We start from the raw sequence: 15332 nt of genomic DNA, 5'->3' as shown, positions 1-15332 counted from the left end.
GGCACGGCTGAGGTTAGCGATTGAATAGATTAACCGTGGCGTGATCCCTCTCCGGAATCCGGACAATGTACTGAAATATCAGGCACTGATCAAGAGCATCTCGGAGTACACCTAGATGCTGAGAAACTGCAAGCCCCTTCAGTAGTCTACATCGCAGTGTTCAAGAAATGGCCCACTCCTAGTCTTCTCGGCTATTGAGGCTCCAATAGAACCCTATAGAATAGATTATAAAGTATCGTTCTGTAGAACCAAAGAGTCAGAGAATCAAGATAACCAATCAACACGATCCTCCTGCCCTATCTGGATACCACCCCTCACCATCTAGTATCTGCCCCTGCAAAACAGAGTCCGGGCAGATTCAGCTCCCCTACAGTCTTACCGCGGCAACTTGGGAAGGGCGTATGCGTATTACCCACCCCACTAAGTACATTCCAGTGCAATAGAGATGTGTAGTAGGTGCCTAGTAATGTTATCACCCCTGGGGCCAATGATAGTTCCGTACCTGACCACACTACTGCAGTCACATAAATTCGCCCATTTGTTCTCCGAGTACTGTAACTCCTAGGCGAGCTGCCACTCCACCCCCAACAGTACCAAGGAACTTGACCTAGTATGTAGTAAGATTAAACAGGATCCCTTCTCCATGGCCAGACGCTCACATGTTGAGGCTAAAGAGCCCTCTATCTGCGGAGTCTACGTGCGGAGTACTCTGAATGATTGTTTAACTCTCTAACTTCTCTCCTGAACACCTGCCGAAATCCTTGCTAGCGAGACTTGTAATGAACCGTACGAGTACGCCCGGGGCCTGCGGGTCTAGTATAGTAGAGCTTTTAGCTGAGCTAAGTGGGGAAATGACTTGATGCAATGTTTAAGGGGAGTGAGAGGAGGAAATTGGAAAGGTGCGAGAAAACTCAGACTCGAGGCCAGGATAGGAGGGAGGAGCCAAGCTGCAGAAATAGTATAAAGGCCACTGCGCCAGTGCCTAGTCCTGTGGAAAATGCTTTCTCATTTATTCTTTACTTTTACATTCTTACTATAAGGCCGTACCAGAATGGTGACATTGTCATCGTTCATCGCGGTCCTTGGTGCTGTTGGCGCCGCGGCCACACCGAGGTTCAGAAACTCTGTCAGTCCAGGCTATCGCAGCGCCGATGTCTGCCCGGAGCGATGCAGTGTTTCCGGACCTACTATCAGGAACTGGTCGGTGTATCCCAACTTCAACCAGATCAAGAAATGCAAACAGACCATGTTTTACGACTTTTCGCTCTACGACCCTGTTGATGACAGAGCCGTGAGCCACAAAATCCACGCTTGCTCGTCCTATGGTCCTGATTTCGACCTGCTCCCTGCTTCGGGTGTGCAGGTTGCCTCTGTTGAGTCAGTTAATGTTGAGTTCGAGATGGGCTGGCGGCTTCCGGGCTGCGGTCTCTTGTCGGCCAGATCCGCGCGTATGCTGAGAAGGGACATGGAGATGGAGCTACAGACAGGCCTTTCATCATCTATGGCCAGTCTGGTCAGGCTACCATTGGTCTCTACGTTGGCCGGGGTTGCTGAGCCAGGGCCTCAGCGAGTCTGCCCTGAAGATCTTCCAGGATAACCTCGAAAACCTGAATGTCTCAACACCGAACTTGGCCATGCAGCTCTGCGGGCCAGACTACGACAGCACCCATATTTTCGGCATCATGGCCACCAGCCGTGGGACATTCTCTCCCATCCAGGACGCTATCAAGTCTTGGGCCAACGCGACCTGCCTGTCGTTCGAGGGTTCCGCCAAGTTTCCTGGCCGGGCGATGTTCACCGCGCCGCTTCTCCACGCGAGCCACACCACCACTGCCAACTCGACTGTCGCGACTAAGAAGCTCCACAAGCGTGCTGAGTGCCGCACCGTTCAGGTAGAACCTGGCAACAGCTGTGCGGACCTGGCTGTAAAGTGTGGTATTTCGGGAGCTGACTTCACCAAGTACAACCCGGGCAATAACATTTGTTCGACACTCAAGCCTAAGCAATACGTCTGCTGCTCCAAGGGAGACCTTCCGGATTTCCGCCCCAAGCCTAACAAGGATGGCTCATGCTTTACATACCAAGTCAAGGAGAATGACAATTGTGACAATCTTGCTGCTGAGTACAGCCTGACCAGGGACGATCTTGAAAACTTCAAGAATACCTGGGGCTGGAACAGTTGTAAACCTCTGTACAAGGACACAGTCATGTGCCTGAGCGAAGGTGATGCGCCTTTCCCTGCTCCGATTGCCAACGCAGTGTGTGGTCCCCAGAAGCCAGGATCTAAGCCCCCAACCGATGGCTCGGATATTGCGGATATGAACCCCTGCCCGTTGAATGCCTGCTGCAATATCTAGGGCATGTGGTATCACTAAGGACTTTTGTATTAATATTAATACCAGCGCCCCGGGAACTGCTAAGCCGGGCACCTACGGCTGTATTTCTAACTGTGGCCTTGATGTGGTCAAAGGCAGCGGAAGCGGCGCTATCAAGATTGCCTACTATGAGGGCTACTGCTTGAGCGGGAGTGTCTGTTTCAAGATGCCTCCCAGATTGACACCTCGGGATATACGCACATCAACTTTGGCTTTGGCACATTGACCCCGGCTTTTGACGTTGAGATTGGTGATAGACTGTCCTCGTACCAATTCGGGGAATTCAAGCGCATTTCTGGCGCGAAGAAGATCTTGTTATTTGGTGGTTGGGCTTTCTCGACTGACGCTGCTACTTACCAGATTTTCCGCAATGGGGTCAAGCCTGCGAACCGGCTCACAATGGCGACCAAGATTACTAATTTTATCAAGAAAAATAACCTTGATGGTGTTGACATTGACTGGGAATATCCTGGAGCGCCTGATCTTCCAGAATTTGATCCCGGGACTGAGGAAGAAGGTCCCAACTACCTTGCCTTTCTTGTTATTCTCAAGAACCTCCTGCCCGGCAAGTCTGTTTCTATTGCTGCCCCGTCCTCCTACTGGTATTTGAAGCAGTTCCCCATCGCGAAAATCACAAGGTAGTTGATTACATTGTCTACATGACCTACGATCTCCATGGTCAGTGGGATGCCCACAACAGTAACTCCCAGGAAGAATGCGACTTGGGTAACTGCCTGCGCAGTCAGGTTAACCTCACAGAAACAAAGCAGTCACTGGCGATGATCACCAAAGCAGGCGTCCCTGGAGAGAAGGTTATTGTTGGTGTGACTAGCTATGGGCGATCCTTTAAGATGGCGGAGGCAGGCTGCTATGGCCCCAACTGCTTGTTCACCGGCGACCGGTTAAATTCAAATGCGAAGAAGGGGAAATGCACTGGTACAGTCGGCTATATTGCAGATGCTGAGATTGCTGAGATCTTAAACGAGCCAGGCCGAGTTGTTAAGCACTTTGTCGACTCCAGCAGCAACAGTAACATTCTTGTCTATGATGACACTGAATGGGTGAGCTACATGAGCACCGCAACCAAGAAGACTCGCACCGCGCTCTACTCTGCCTGGGGCCTGGGAGGCACCTCTGACTGGGCCACTGATCTACAGAAATACCATGATGTGCCGCCGCCGGCAACGAGATGGGCCATGTTCATAGAACTCACTATGTCAGGAGAGGATCCTAAGACGGACATGACGCGAAATGGCAACTGGACCGACTGGACTTGCGAGCATCCGTACATTGTCGCCCCATTCGACCACACGCCCTCTGAACGGTGGAAGGAGTTGAGCGGCTGCAGCGTGGGCGGACGTTGTCAGGATCTGGGAAGACACCGACAGGGACCGAGGGTTGGAATTCATGGAGTCGGTTACAACTACCCTCCAGATAGGGGCTCAGACTCACTGTGGGGACTTGACCATGGACAGCTGCGGCACGTTGGACTGCCCAGCTGGTGCGAATGGGAAGTCGTCGGGACCCGCGGCGCAGTTCATCTGGAACTCGCTAGCTACAATCCATCTCATGCACAAGAACTATCATAACACGCTGTTTGAGGTTGCCTTGGTTGTCAGCACAAAGCTCGATGACATGGAGAACACGTTTGCGCCGATCCCCCAGGCGGATGGCACCTGGACCTTGCTGCTGATTGACCTGATCACCCTGGGAACCCTGGGCGCCGGCGGCCCGTTTACACCGTTCTCAAGGGACTCCCGTATTTTCTCCAGAAGGGCAGCACTTTAGACAATATCAAGGATACTAGCATGACCTTAATCAGTCAAGGGACAACCATTGCCAAAGACGTGTTGCCTAAGGATAGCTCTCCGTGGACGGCTGAAGAAACAGGATTCCTTCTCACACTATATGGGGAACACCATTGACGGCTGGGCCAACATTAGTTCTCTTGCACTCAAGCAATTGTTCACCTGATCTCGAGGAGGTGATCAAGATCCTTAGAGAGTCTATGGCCAATGGAAAGCTCATCGAGGGTAAATCCGAAGGCAAGCGCCCCAGCAAGGAAGAGATTGACACTACTCTGAAGAACGATTTCCGAGCCAACATTCAAAAGTGCTTTTTCGGTTACTCCATCCCCACCCTGTGGCGGGAGTCTAAATCGTACGCCTTCATCATTGACGCAGGCCACGGGTGTGGTGAAAAGCAGCTCAGCAAGTACATCACGGACGACACCATGGACGCCACGGGAGCCTGCGTTGACGGCAAACAGTACTACCTGGTGTATCCGGATGGTAAATCCAAGGTATGCAAGTGCCAGATTGTTACCGATCATGGCCTCTGCCAGACGATTTGCAGAAACAACAAGTTCTCCATGCTCCTGGCCCTGGACTCTCTGACCGATGGAAACTTCGGCGACATCACCAAGGAAGACCTGATCCGCGGCTCAGTCCGCACCTGGATCCAAAATGGCAAGGAGAATGGCGGCGGCTTTGCAGAATAAGTTCACAGTAGTGGAATCATATGCAACTAGATATCCAATATGTGCTCATGGATTAAATCTCTGTTTCCGGTTCAACTTCTTCAGTGCTTCTGTGGTCATGGCGAAGGCTTTGCATCCATATACTTTTGGATGCGCTTGCTGAGGCTTACTGTTATGGACCACTATGCCATCTTGGTGCGCAATGTAGGTATGGAATTGATCGAAAGTTGTTTCCCAATTGTTTTGGTACTGAGGTGTTTGATTGGAAAGATAGACTGATGCACGTACAATCTCTGGCCATAGAAATGCAAGTAATTTAGCATGTTCTCACATTGCTCGAACCTTATCCTTTATCACACCCCCTGAGCGCTCTGCACCGCCATTTTAAGCACTTGTATAAGGTGCGGAGGGCTTAATTCTACAGATCTGACATCAAAAAAGTTGCAGTGCGAGGCTTTTGGCCCACGGTTTTATTGTCACATTTAATAACTTGTGCCTTTATATCCATCCGTTTAAGCACTCCAAGTAGATGTCTCAAAGCATGGATAATTGAGTCAGCCGTGTGGTCCTCTAGGTAGTAATCCCAGATGAGTCCTGACCACTGGTTATTTGCCAGCATCAGGCCTTTAAAGCCACCATAACCAGTCTCAAACCAATGGAAATCAATCGCTATAGCGGCGTTTTACTGTAGCTCCACAACGCAGAACTCAGTTGCAACAGCGAATCATCAACATACTATGTTCTAGCACCTATTAGAAAAAGTTAACATATGCAAAAAAAAAAAAAAAAAAAAAAAAAAAATTGGGCCAGAAAATCTTACCGTCACCATCCGTACTGATACGGCGTAACGCTCGACAAACCCACAGTGAGAAACACTCTCGTCAATGCTCCTCCATAATAATTCCAAAAACGACAAATAAAATAAAACTGAAACCTCTTTGAACAGTTATTTCAACAGGAATAACAATCCGAGCATGCGAACTGTTCCCTCGTTGACTCTCCGAATAATAGCTCCCCGCACCAGAACTCGTATGAATCACACGACGACACAAAACAGTTGTCTTGCCGGTCATCTCGAATCTCCGGTTGACTCAAATGGTGATCATTATCAACCCATGGACCCTCATTATCCATCTACAGCAAATCCGAAAATACATACGGAGCTTCCAACTGTCGCGCTCTTTGATCCGACCCAGGAATATACCCAGTAGTCAAACGCTTGGTCGTATAGAGAACATCTATCTCAAAAACTCCTCCATAGGAGTTTGACAAAACATTCGGAACAAGATGAACAGACCTCACAATATCACGATTCCGCAAATTGCGTCCCACTGCGAGAATATTCACAAACGAACCAGTAGAATTTCCAAAAGCGAATCGAGAATAACTCTCGAACTTAGAAGGCATATGAAAAAATCCGTGCTCAGAGGCATATGATGAACTGTCGGAACACCGGAAGCCATAGCGTCAAGAAGGAATCGTTGGAGGGAAGAAAGGAAGAAAGGAAGAGGAAAATGAGCCGTAAACAAGGTCGGGAGTCACGTGACATGGATCGAGGGCCAATGGGCCAAAAGGGACAGTAGGGGCAGTAGGGGCAGTAGGAACAGTAGGGACAATAGGGACAACGGGGACAATAGGGACAACGGGGACAATAGGGACAGTAGGGGCAGTAGGGGCAGTAGGGACAATAGGGACAACGGGGATAATAGGGACATTGGCCCGAGAGGTCAAACGGGCTCTAGCCCTTTACAAATACCCCATATTTATCCCCATGTCAGGTATTCTACACCAGTACATTGTCGCTTACCTCACATGCGCGACTAGTTAGTTAACTAGTCCAAATACTTACTGCTTATCTCTTTACCCAATCGCTTCGTATTGTATGATGTTTTGGGTGCAGAATTGGTTAATCAACTCCCTAGAGCTGTAGGAGTGCCAAATAATATGGCCGTTGGTGGACCAGAATCATGTAACTAGATCGGGGTAAAACCAAGCACACAACAAAAATAATCATCAAGAATAACCAAGAAGAGAATAATCAAGAAGAGCCCAACCAGCTCAATTTATTCAAAATAAGACCCTTTTACCAATCGTACTCTATTTCCTCTTCGGGAATAGCCGTATATCTAACAGTTCTTGGCGGGCCGGTTGGGTTTTGGGCGGTGTGGCAAGGTACATAAATACAGCCATCTCTTAGGAACAGATAGCATTTTCTTTACACCGCTACTACAGATAATAGCCCCGCTTCTGAATCCCAAGGAAGCAAGACTTGTTACTTCAATCCAACATTGCGTTTGATAACTACATAAAGAATCTGTCTCTCTTCTTCCAAAATGCGGCAAATACGCCTAGACCAGTGGTTAAATATTAATCAGAAGCCTATACTTCTTATTTCTTGCTCTTCCCCCGAAAATACGGCAAAAAATTTATGATGAAGCAGGGTTAGCTTTGGGTTGCACGATTAACCTCTGCTATTGCAAGGAGCATAATGAGGATTATGGCAATTTAAATGGGTGTACTAAAATTTGCTGTCACCCTCCACATCCAGATGATGTGTACTGGGATGGTTGTCCTACAACATACAATCTCCTACAGACATGTCGAACTATATATAATAATATTATACCGGATAATATATTCGTCAAATACATTTATAATCAACTACTGTGACCTTGAAACCTTCCAACCGCTACGAAATCTCAACCCAAATAGTCTTGCTTTCCTTTCTCGGCTGGTTATCAAACTTAATACCTCCTGCTGCGAAACATTAGATTGCAAAACCAGCAATCACAAATGTCAAAAGGTTTATAAAGGTATTAACAGGAAATTGGAGGGAAATTCATATCAGGATAAGCTCAAACTCAAGGAATAGCAAAAACGCAGCTTGGCTGGCTAAGCATATGGCCCCCAACCAGTTAAGAATACGGTTTACGTGCGAAACAACGACTATAAAACTGCTGAGCAGATTCTGGCTCCATTTTCACAGCTTCCAAGTCTGAGGAGCTGCTGCATTAGGCTTAGTTGCTCTCCTAATTGGCAGCTGCGTCAGCTTGCCAAAGAGACAGCAGTCTACAGTACTGGTGGAATTATAATTAGCAGATTTTTATTCTGTTCCCTCCCAAGGGAGCTCCAAATTAAGATCTTATCTTTTTCCGACCTTGTTGCGCCGACGAATATTAGGTGGAGTCCTAGATTTGGCTTTCGGCTCGATTACATACGTCGAGGATGTGAACATGTATGGTGGGGATATTACTGCCCAGTAAGCTATTCTGCATTTTATAGTAAATGCAGATGCTGGGCCCCACTATCTGCACTATTTTCTTGTCAACCAAAATATAAGGCTCATGGCATTAGAGGTGTTTTACTCTCAAAACCGATTTATCATTGAACCTACAAAAGGAAAACACAAACCTGTTAAAGAAAGCCCTGGCACTGTGGAAGCATCCCTATTTTTCGAGAAAGCAATTCCTCTATACGCTATGCGCTACTTAAGGTTTCTTGAAATTACTTTCCCTCCATTTAAGATGGAATATCTTCCCTCTACCTCTTCTGGTTATCAGAGTTGGCTATCTGCTATTTCCTATTTTTCCAATCACGCCAATCTTCCCGAACTGACTCTGATAATTCGCATGGATGATGTGCATGAAGGCTATAATCTCCCATTCCGGCCTGGAATAACTAAGGATCAGAAAACAACAGTCTTTAAAATGTATGCTCGGGTTTGTTTACCACTTGTGGACCTTAAGGGTCTAAGGGACCTGTTTATTGATCTAATTTATCCAAGCGATGCTCAAGAGGGGTATATAGAAAGTAAACAATGGGATTTTCGGATCACATTAATAGAGAAGCTGGAGCGGATGCTGGAACAGAAGGTTATAGGGCATGGAATATAATAGCATGGCTAGAGGAAAGAGAAGCATAATGGGTCTCGAGCAAGACTATGAATCAACCATTGATGAGGATATATTCGACCGAGTGGACACAGATCCGTATTACTTTTAAAGCGGATTTCCGAATACATTTATTACTTGCCAAAGTCAGGTCTTGGATGCTATAATGCAATATTTCTCTAGTAATAGTATAATTGTCTCTGATTATCTATCAGGCCCTCCTGGAACATAGTTCCCTCACTCTGTTAATTTTGACAAGAGCAGTGACGTAGACTGATAAGATCGTAATAAGCTTCCTTATTCGGAGGAGCTTTGGTAGAGGCATAAAAATATCTAGATATTATACACTTGTATATACTGAATGAGAGGAAAATGGTAGAACACCGAAAGAGTATGTCAAGGAAACACTCTTAGACAGTTCAGAAGTTGTGGGCCCCGAGCCCACAAGTTCCTGGTAGGAGGGAAGGCAACATTCCCTTTACGCAACTGCGTCCCGTGGTCTGTGAGAAGGTTGTTGATTGTCTGTTACCTCTTCGAACGAGGACTTAATAAGATAATAGCTATCCATACAAATGTCACGTGCCAATCCCCCGAATTCCTCCACTACAATACCTTCTAGGACTCTGCTACTACTTGTTTATGGCGTGTATGGGAACATACCCCACGATGTTGCACACTATCTGCACTTAAATAATATTCTTATATGAATTGTCAAAGTAAGCATTTTACACCCGTACTACGGCCTGCACGCATGCTTCCGGGTTAGTTATGGCTCGAATGTGCCATCTCTCCCTTAAGCGGACTATAGTTCCTGCATACGCGTAGAAATGTTTATGCCTCGTAATTAGCCATATGTGAATCATACGTAATTATAGCTTTATTGGAGGCGGATACCTCAGGGACCAACAGAAAGGTCTGCTACACTTTTAAGTCTGCAAACATCTATGGGGCGCCGTGTGCTTACTCCAGGCTTTAAATACTGCTTGCGATGCAGCTGCTCCAAACCGGAAGAGGACTTTAAACTGGCGGACCCGACTAATAAAGGGACAATGTCTAACCTGATGGACGTGGACGTCACGACCCCCGGCTTCATGCGCCTCCCTGTCTGCAGCGCCGACCGCGCCTTTCAATCCTAGGACACGACCAAGGAGGGTTCAAGCGCCAACTACCCCTGCGATATCCCTCCGGGCAAGGATGAATGCGGGGACTTATCTTTTGAGGATCAGACCAGCGACGCCTCGCCTACTGTCGAGGACTGCCTGACCATTATCAAGAACATCCAGGGCGACAGCAGTACAGACTGGACCATCCAGGTTATCGGCAAGCACCAGCGCGAGCTTGCCCGGCACGGGTCTTGTGCCTTTGGCGTGGAGACCACCAAGGTCAATGGCAACGTTAACTTTGTTGTCGGCGGGCAGGACGTCATTGATATAATCAACGAGTCCGTTAAGCGGTTTGGTGCTGATGGGAAGGTCGCTGCGAAGGGCAAAATGAATTGCAATGGTAATATCAAAAGTCAGGCGGTTCTTTGGGGGATTTACCATAACAACTAACAACTAACTACTGCGTCTTACCTACTGATGCATCCTTCGTCGGTTGATATCATCTCGAGTCGATGGAGGTTGCTATACTCTTGTCAACTTTTGACATTTTCTTGTTTCTATGTTGACCTCTATATGTTTCTTTCTTATGTATTAAGTACTAATATTGTATTAAAAAAATTTCTTTTTTGTTTCTAAACTGTTAGGGAGTATTAACATTTCTTAGCCGTCTTTTCTTCCCATGATTGTGCCTAGAAGAAGAGAAGGCAAAAAAAAAAAAAAAATTATTAGACCATACTAATAACTGACTTACCTTTCGCATCTTAGTAGGTTGTAAAAGGTGAACAGGCATCTTATCAATTTAGTTATCATTTAACTGAGTCCAGACTGGATTTGCTTTATTACGTGCCTTGGGGTTTAGCTTGCCTCATTTCTCGAGCCGTGTGTGATGAAATCCTACCTATAAGATAGGGAGAAACCTGCCCAGATTTACCGATAACAGGCTAATGCCTAGCTTTCACACCCTTACCCAGAATGCAGGGTCCCGGACTGTAGTATTCTACTTGGAGGAGGCCGCTGGCGTTGCACTAGTTTGCAAGGAATTGTATTTTTTATCAGTAATTTCTATCTTTCCCACCCCCCCCGTTGTGATAAGGTGGACTTGAAGCGATTCGGGGTTGGGATCGGCTAACTCCGGAGGTGACTTCTAATCTTAGGCTTAAACAGGGTACTTTTCCATAGTGTCGCATTTAGGAGTTTACACCCCCTGCCAACTTGTCAGGCTACAGGCATGGGAATGACAAATCGGAGCATAAAATTGATAAATCTAATTTCTACGGAGTCTAGCATTTAATTCAGTCTTTTATAGGCGGATATATTCAATGTGGCACCATGGCGTAGGTCACAAGCGGAATTCTGATCTATGCATTTTGGTGGCTCAAGCCAAAGGATATGCCGACACAAATTATTATCCAGCTGCCTTATGAACGGAGCGAGACTCCTTAGGAAGTGAGGGACACCATGGGCAGATATCAATGGGTTGGCAACATGTGCAGGCAGCACCAATTCGGAGCTTTTCGCAAAATCAGGTGCAAGTGGGCAGGTGGTTCTACAGTTTTATTTCGATGTTGGGAATCCCACCCGCTCTAGTTCCGCCAATGTCCGACGGGGTCTATAAAAGACAAATACGGACCCTTCAGACGATGATTTTCTCATTTGTCACCATCATTGCTCTGATATTTGGTGGTATTCATGTTGCTGAGCATGTTATACTACCTTTGCCTTCGCTTCGAAAGGCACAGGAGCCCGCAATGCTGATTTTGCGATTCACATAGTTGGAACTTTGCCTTTCCCACAGTTGCCGAAAAGATAGCTTGGCGCGTAGTTACAGCTATGGCGATGCCAACGGTATGTATCCCATTAATGCTGAGAGAAGGGCCCGTATCGCCTGTTATCTTCGCTCAAGAGGCATGTTTCCCGTTTTCTTGCGATTGTTATACGATCCCGGTTATTTCACGTTGCATATCCTGTTTGTTGTTTCGAACGGCTCTATAGTATTGTATTTTGCGCGTTTCGCAACTATCGCTCTGATGCTTCATGCTTAAAAGCCGTTCCTGCTGATTCTTACATTACTGTCGATTGGCTGTCAGGCATTCCGCATATATAATTTGCCCATAATTCTGACACCAGAAGATATTCCTAACGTAATCGGTAAGCGAGCGACGCACCTCCCCCATATATCTACGCGTCCCTTTTTAATCTCGTTTAACCACCACCATGCCACCAAAAAGAACTCCGAAGACAAAAGCTTCGGAGGATCAGGAAGAAAGGATTACTCTAGCTATTTCTGCATTTAAAAAAAGTCACAAATTCTGTGTGTATGACAAGCAGCACCGGTGTTTCAAATATCTGAAAGAATACTACGGCGACGGCTTCGAGTAACTCCACGGTCTGAAAAAATCCCTGGGACCGCGCTCTCAACGTCGTCAACGGCCGCCAAATCCAAACCATCAACACCCGCAACTGCGGCCGTATTATCTGGGACTCGTCCGAACTCCCAGACAGACTACTTGCTCGCTGCTACCTTTTCTACACGAATGCGATATGGTACGGATTTCTAATCGGCCGCTGGTGACAGGTACCTCGACAGAAGGCTTCCAGCTGACGCGGCTGAACGAGCGCCTTCGGTTTTTGAAATACAAGGGCGAGGAGTATTTCCGGCCGCATATTGATGGGTGTTATACTACATCGGATGGGACGGAGAGGTTGCTTACGGTGTATTTGTATTTGAATGGGGAGGGAGAAGAGAAAACATTACTCGGGGGTGCCACCTTGTTAGGACTGCAGTCTTTTTCTGGGGAGAAGGTGGTAAGGGTGTTTCCAAGGATAGGGTCGGTGTCGGTTTTTCAGCACAGGGAGCTCTGTCATACTGGAGATGCTTCGGGGGTGAAGTATACTGTTCGGATGGGTGTGATGTATGAGACGGAGAGAATTTGATATCCTTCTAAGCTTTCTTTGCTATTAACACAATAAGAGTGGAAATTTGAGTATATTAAACTTTATAAAGTATTATGGCTAGTAGCGACCTTGCATCAAGTCTAAACAGAAGTATTAAGATCTATAAGTAGATACTCCAGCACAATAGCTATTAGCTTCTTGTTTCTTTATACAAAGAATAAAAAACCAGACTAATATAGTATTTTTGCACCATTAACTGAAATGGACATTTATTGAGTCAATACCTCTCCCATGCAGCGAAAGTACCAACTGCTATAACATTTTCTCTACTGTGGCTTGGAGTCTAGTGAGAATAGGGCTGTCAGGCGTCACCAATGAGAGTTTCATCCAGTCCTAGCATTGTCCACCTTGCACCTGTCTAATCAAAACACAGAGTATACTCCGTGCATGGATTCTATTAATAATAATGGTAATAGAATAAAAATCTGTATTTGATGACCGTATCTGTAAGGACCCACGCACGGTATGTGTAAATAGCCGAACTTAAAGAATTAATTATAGGACAAGATACGCCGATTATTTCTGTTTGATATTTAGCAAGATGAATCTGCGCTAGGTGGTAGGAAGAGACTGACGCGAGGAGCTAATGGTTAGACAAAAAAGTTTATTCTATTTGGAATATCCTCAACTGTGGTCTGTTGGACATTGAAAATAGTATTATTTCCCTAGCTACTAGACAAGAGATGATGTATATACGCTAGCAAAACATAAAATCAGAACAAACCAAAAATAATAACTTAAAATCAACGGTCAAGCGCCCTCCCACACCTGATTATCTGCTTATAAACCAACTCCTTAGTAAGATAATCCTGCGTCGCATCCACCACCGTATCAACCTCCTTCACTCCATCCAACCCGATATCTGCTAATCCATTCGGTACGTCAAACCGAAACAGCCGGTGGTCGTCATCAAGCTCCGTATGTTCTTGAATGAACTTGTTTGTCTCCGCGTCGGTATCAATCGCATCCTTCTGCGACGTCCTGGTCCCAAAGGCCCCCCTAGTAAACCGCTTAATCGAAGGCACTCCCGTCCCGATCGACACCATGCACCTCAGCTGGTTCTCCAACGACCCAGAATACCAGACCCCACGTGCCTCGATCCAGACCTCGCGCATGGGATTGTTGGCTTCCAAGGTGCTGTCGTGGAATTGTCGCTTGCTGGGTCCGATGGTCACGGGATCGAATAGCGATCCGATGGCGAAACTGGCCTCGGCTGCTTCCCAGACCCGCGTGGTCTTGTACAGCTCTGTCGAGCAGTATTTGCTCGCGTAGCTAGTGAGAGGTACCATTTTTCGACTAGAATTGTCGGTGATGCAGACAAACCTGATCAAATTAGACTTTTTCCGGCTTGTTTTATGATTCAGAAGGGGGTTATTCACACTCGACACGAAGGATCCTCATCACGTAAGAGCATATCCTCGTCGAGTCCGAGTTCGCGCAGAATAGCTCGCACGGCGGATCCTACCCGTCGGATCTCGTACTTTGGTCGTACGCGCAGACTGCTATTTAGCGGGAACTGTCTCTTCCGTGCGAACACGCGCTTTAGTAGCCTTGAATACGCCATGATGCACTGATCGATGTCCATCTGGAGACGTCCCAGCATGATCGCAATCACTCTGTACAGTCAGCCGCTGTGCTGATTGATGGAAGAAAAGCAAATATGATTTACCCGCCCGACCCACTTCCACCGATCAAATTGAAATATTCACATGGTTTTGGAGGGTTCTCGCGATCGATGGCTTCGAGAATATGGCGCAGGATGTACAAGGTGGAAAGACCGCGTACGCCCCCGCCGTCAAGACTGAGGAGGTTGAGTCTTCGGTTTGTCATGGTTAGATGAGGATTAAACGGGATGTGTTGGGAGGGACGATCTTAAATGCAGGTGCCAGGATTAGGGTTTAGCGTTGTATGAGTACAGCCAGTTGTTGACGACGCTACATTGTTGGGCCAATAGACTGACCCGCCTGGGCCGATCGTTGGAGAAGAAAATGCGATGCGGGATGGGTGACACGTAGCGGGCGCTTGCAATTGCAGGGTAGGATTATCATGGATGAAGTGAAATTCTAAGTGAATGACCACTAAGCTGTATGATTTCCAGAGTGACACTTACTAACAGTCTACGGAGTGCAGCAGAATTTTAGCAGTAAACAGTATTTTACCTCATGCTAATATAACCTACCACTAACGTACACTATTCTAAGGAGATTATTTAATATATGTTTATGGTCTGTAGTTATATATTCCTGCAGCTCTAATTTAGGTACTTCCTACTACTCCACTGTTATTCCTTTATTTATCTAACTTCTCTTGATTTTTTTAATCCAGATCCTTTATTAGAAACAGGAAACATTGCCTACTGAACTCCTGCAAAATTTCACGTTTATTGTATAAACCATGTAAAATAGTATATATATTTATTCTCCGAGCCGCTTGCGGGAGATCATTCGAGGGTTAGTAGCGCAAAACTGAGCCGTGAGGCGATAACAGAAATACTTGGACATGCATGCTTCAGGTAATCAGTCCTACACAT

General features: G+C 46.6%; 3 protein-coding genes across 3 annotated transcripts; 2 read left to right on the top strand and 1 right to left on the bottom strand.

Moving 5' to 3' along the window:
• Positions 1 to 1051: 1051 nt before the first annotated feature.
• ATNIH1004_002340 (uncharacterized protein) lies at positions 1052 to 4875 on the top strand (the record flags this gene model as incomplete). The annotated part of the gene is made up of 7 exons (XM_033567035.1): positions 1052 to 1513; positions 1560 to 2332; positions 2403 to 2529; positions 2553 to 3013; positions 3076 to 3699; positions 3743 to 4134; positions 4319 to 4875. 7 exons carry the CDS (start codon positions 1052 to 1054, stop codon positions 4873 to 4875), a joined length of 3396 nt encoding a protein of 1131 aa, XP_033429030.1.
• A 4813-nt stretch (positions 4876 to 9688) lies between these two features.
• Positions 9689 to 10297, top strand: ATNIH1004_002339 (uncharacterized protein; the record flags this gene model as incomplete). Its single annotated transcript, XM_033567034.1, has 2 exons — positions 9689 to 9817; positions 9881 to 10297. 2 exons carry the CDS (start codon positions 9689 to 9691, stop codon positions 10295 to 10297), a joined length of 546 nt encoding a protein of 181 aa, XP_033429029.1.
• A 3248-nt stretch (positions 10298 to 13545) lies between these two features.
• On the bottom strand, positions 13546 to 14632 carry ATNIH1004_002338 (uncharacterized protein; the record flags this gene model as incomplete). Its single annotated transcript, XM_033567033.1, has 3 exons — positions 13546 to 14125; positions 14182 to 14418; positions 14472 to 14632. 3 exons carry the CDS (start codon positions 14630 to 14632, stop codon positions 13546 to 13548), a joined length of 978 nt encoding a protein of 325 aa, XP_033429028.1.
• Between the last annotated feature and the right edge of the window lie 700 nt (positions 14633 to 15332).

Source organism: Aspergillus tanneri, assembly GCF_003426965.1.
Source record: "Aspergillus tanneri strain NIH1004 chromosome Unknown AapTan_1_pilon_pilon_pilon, whole genome shotgun sequence".
NCBI lineage: Eukaryota > Fungi > Ascomycota > Eurotiomycetes > Eurotiales > Aspergillaceae > Aspergillus > Aspergillus tanneri.
The sequence above is the reverse complement of the archived record's forward strand: the minus strand, read 5'-3'. Positions and strand labels throughout refer to the sequence as shown.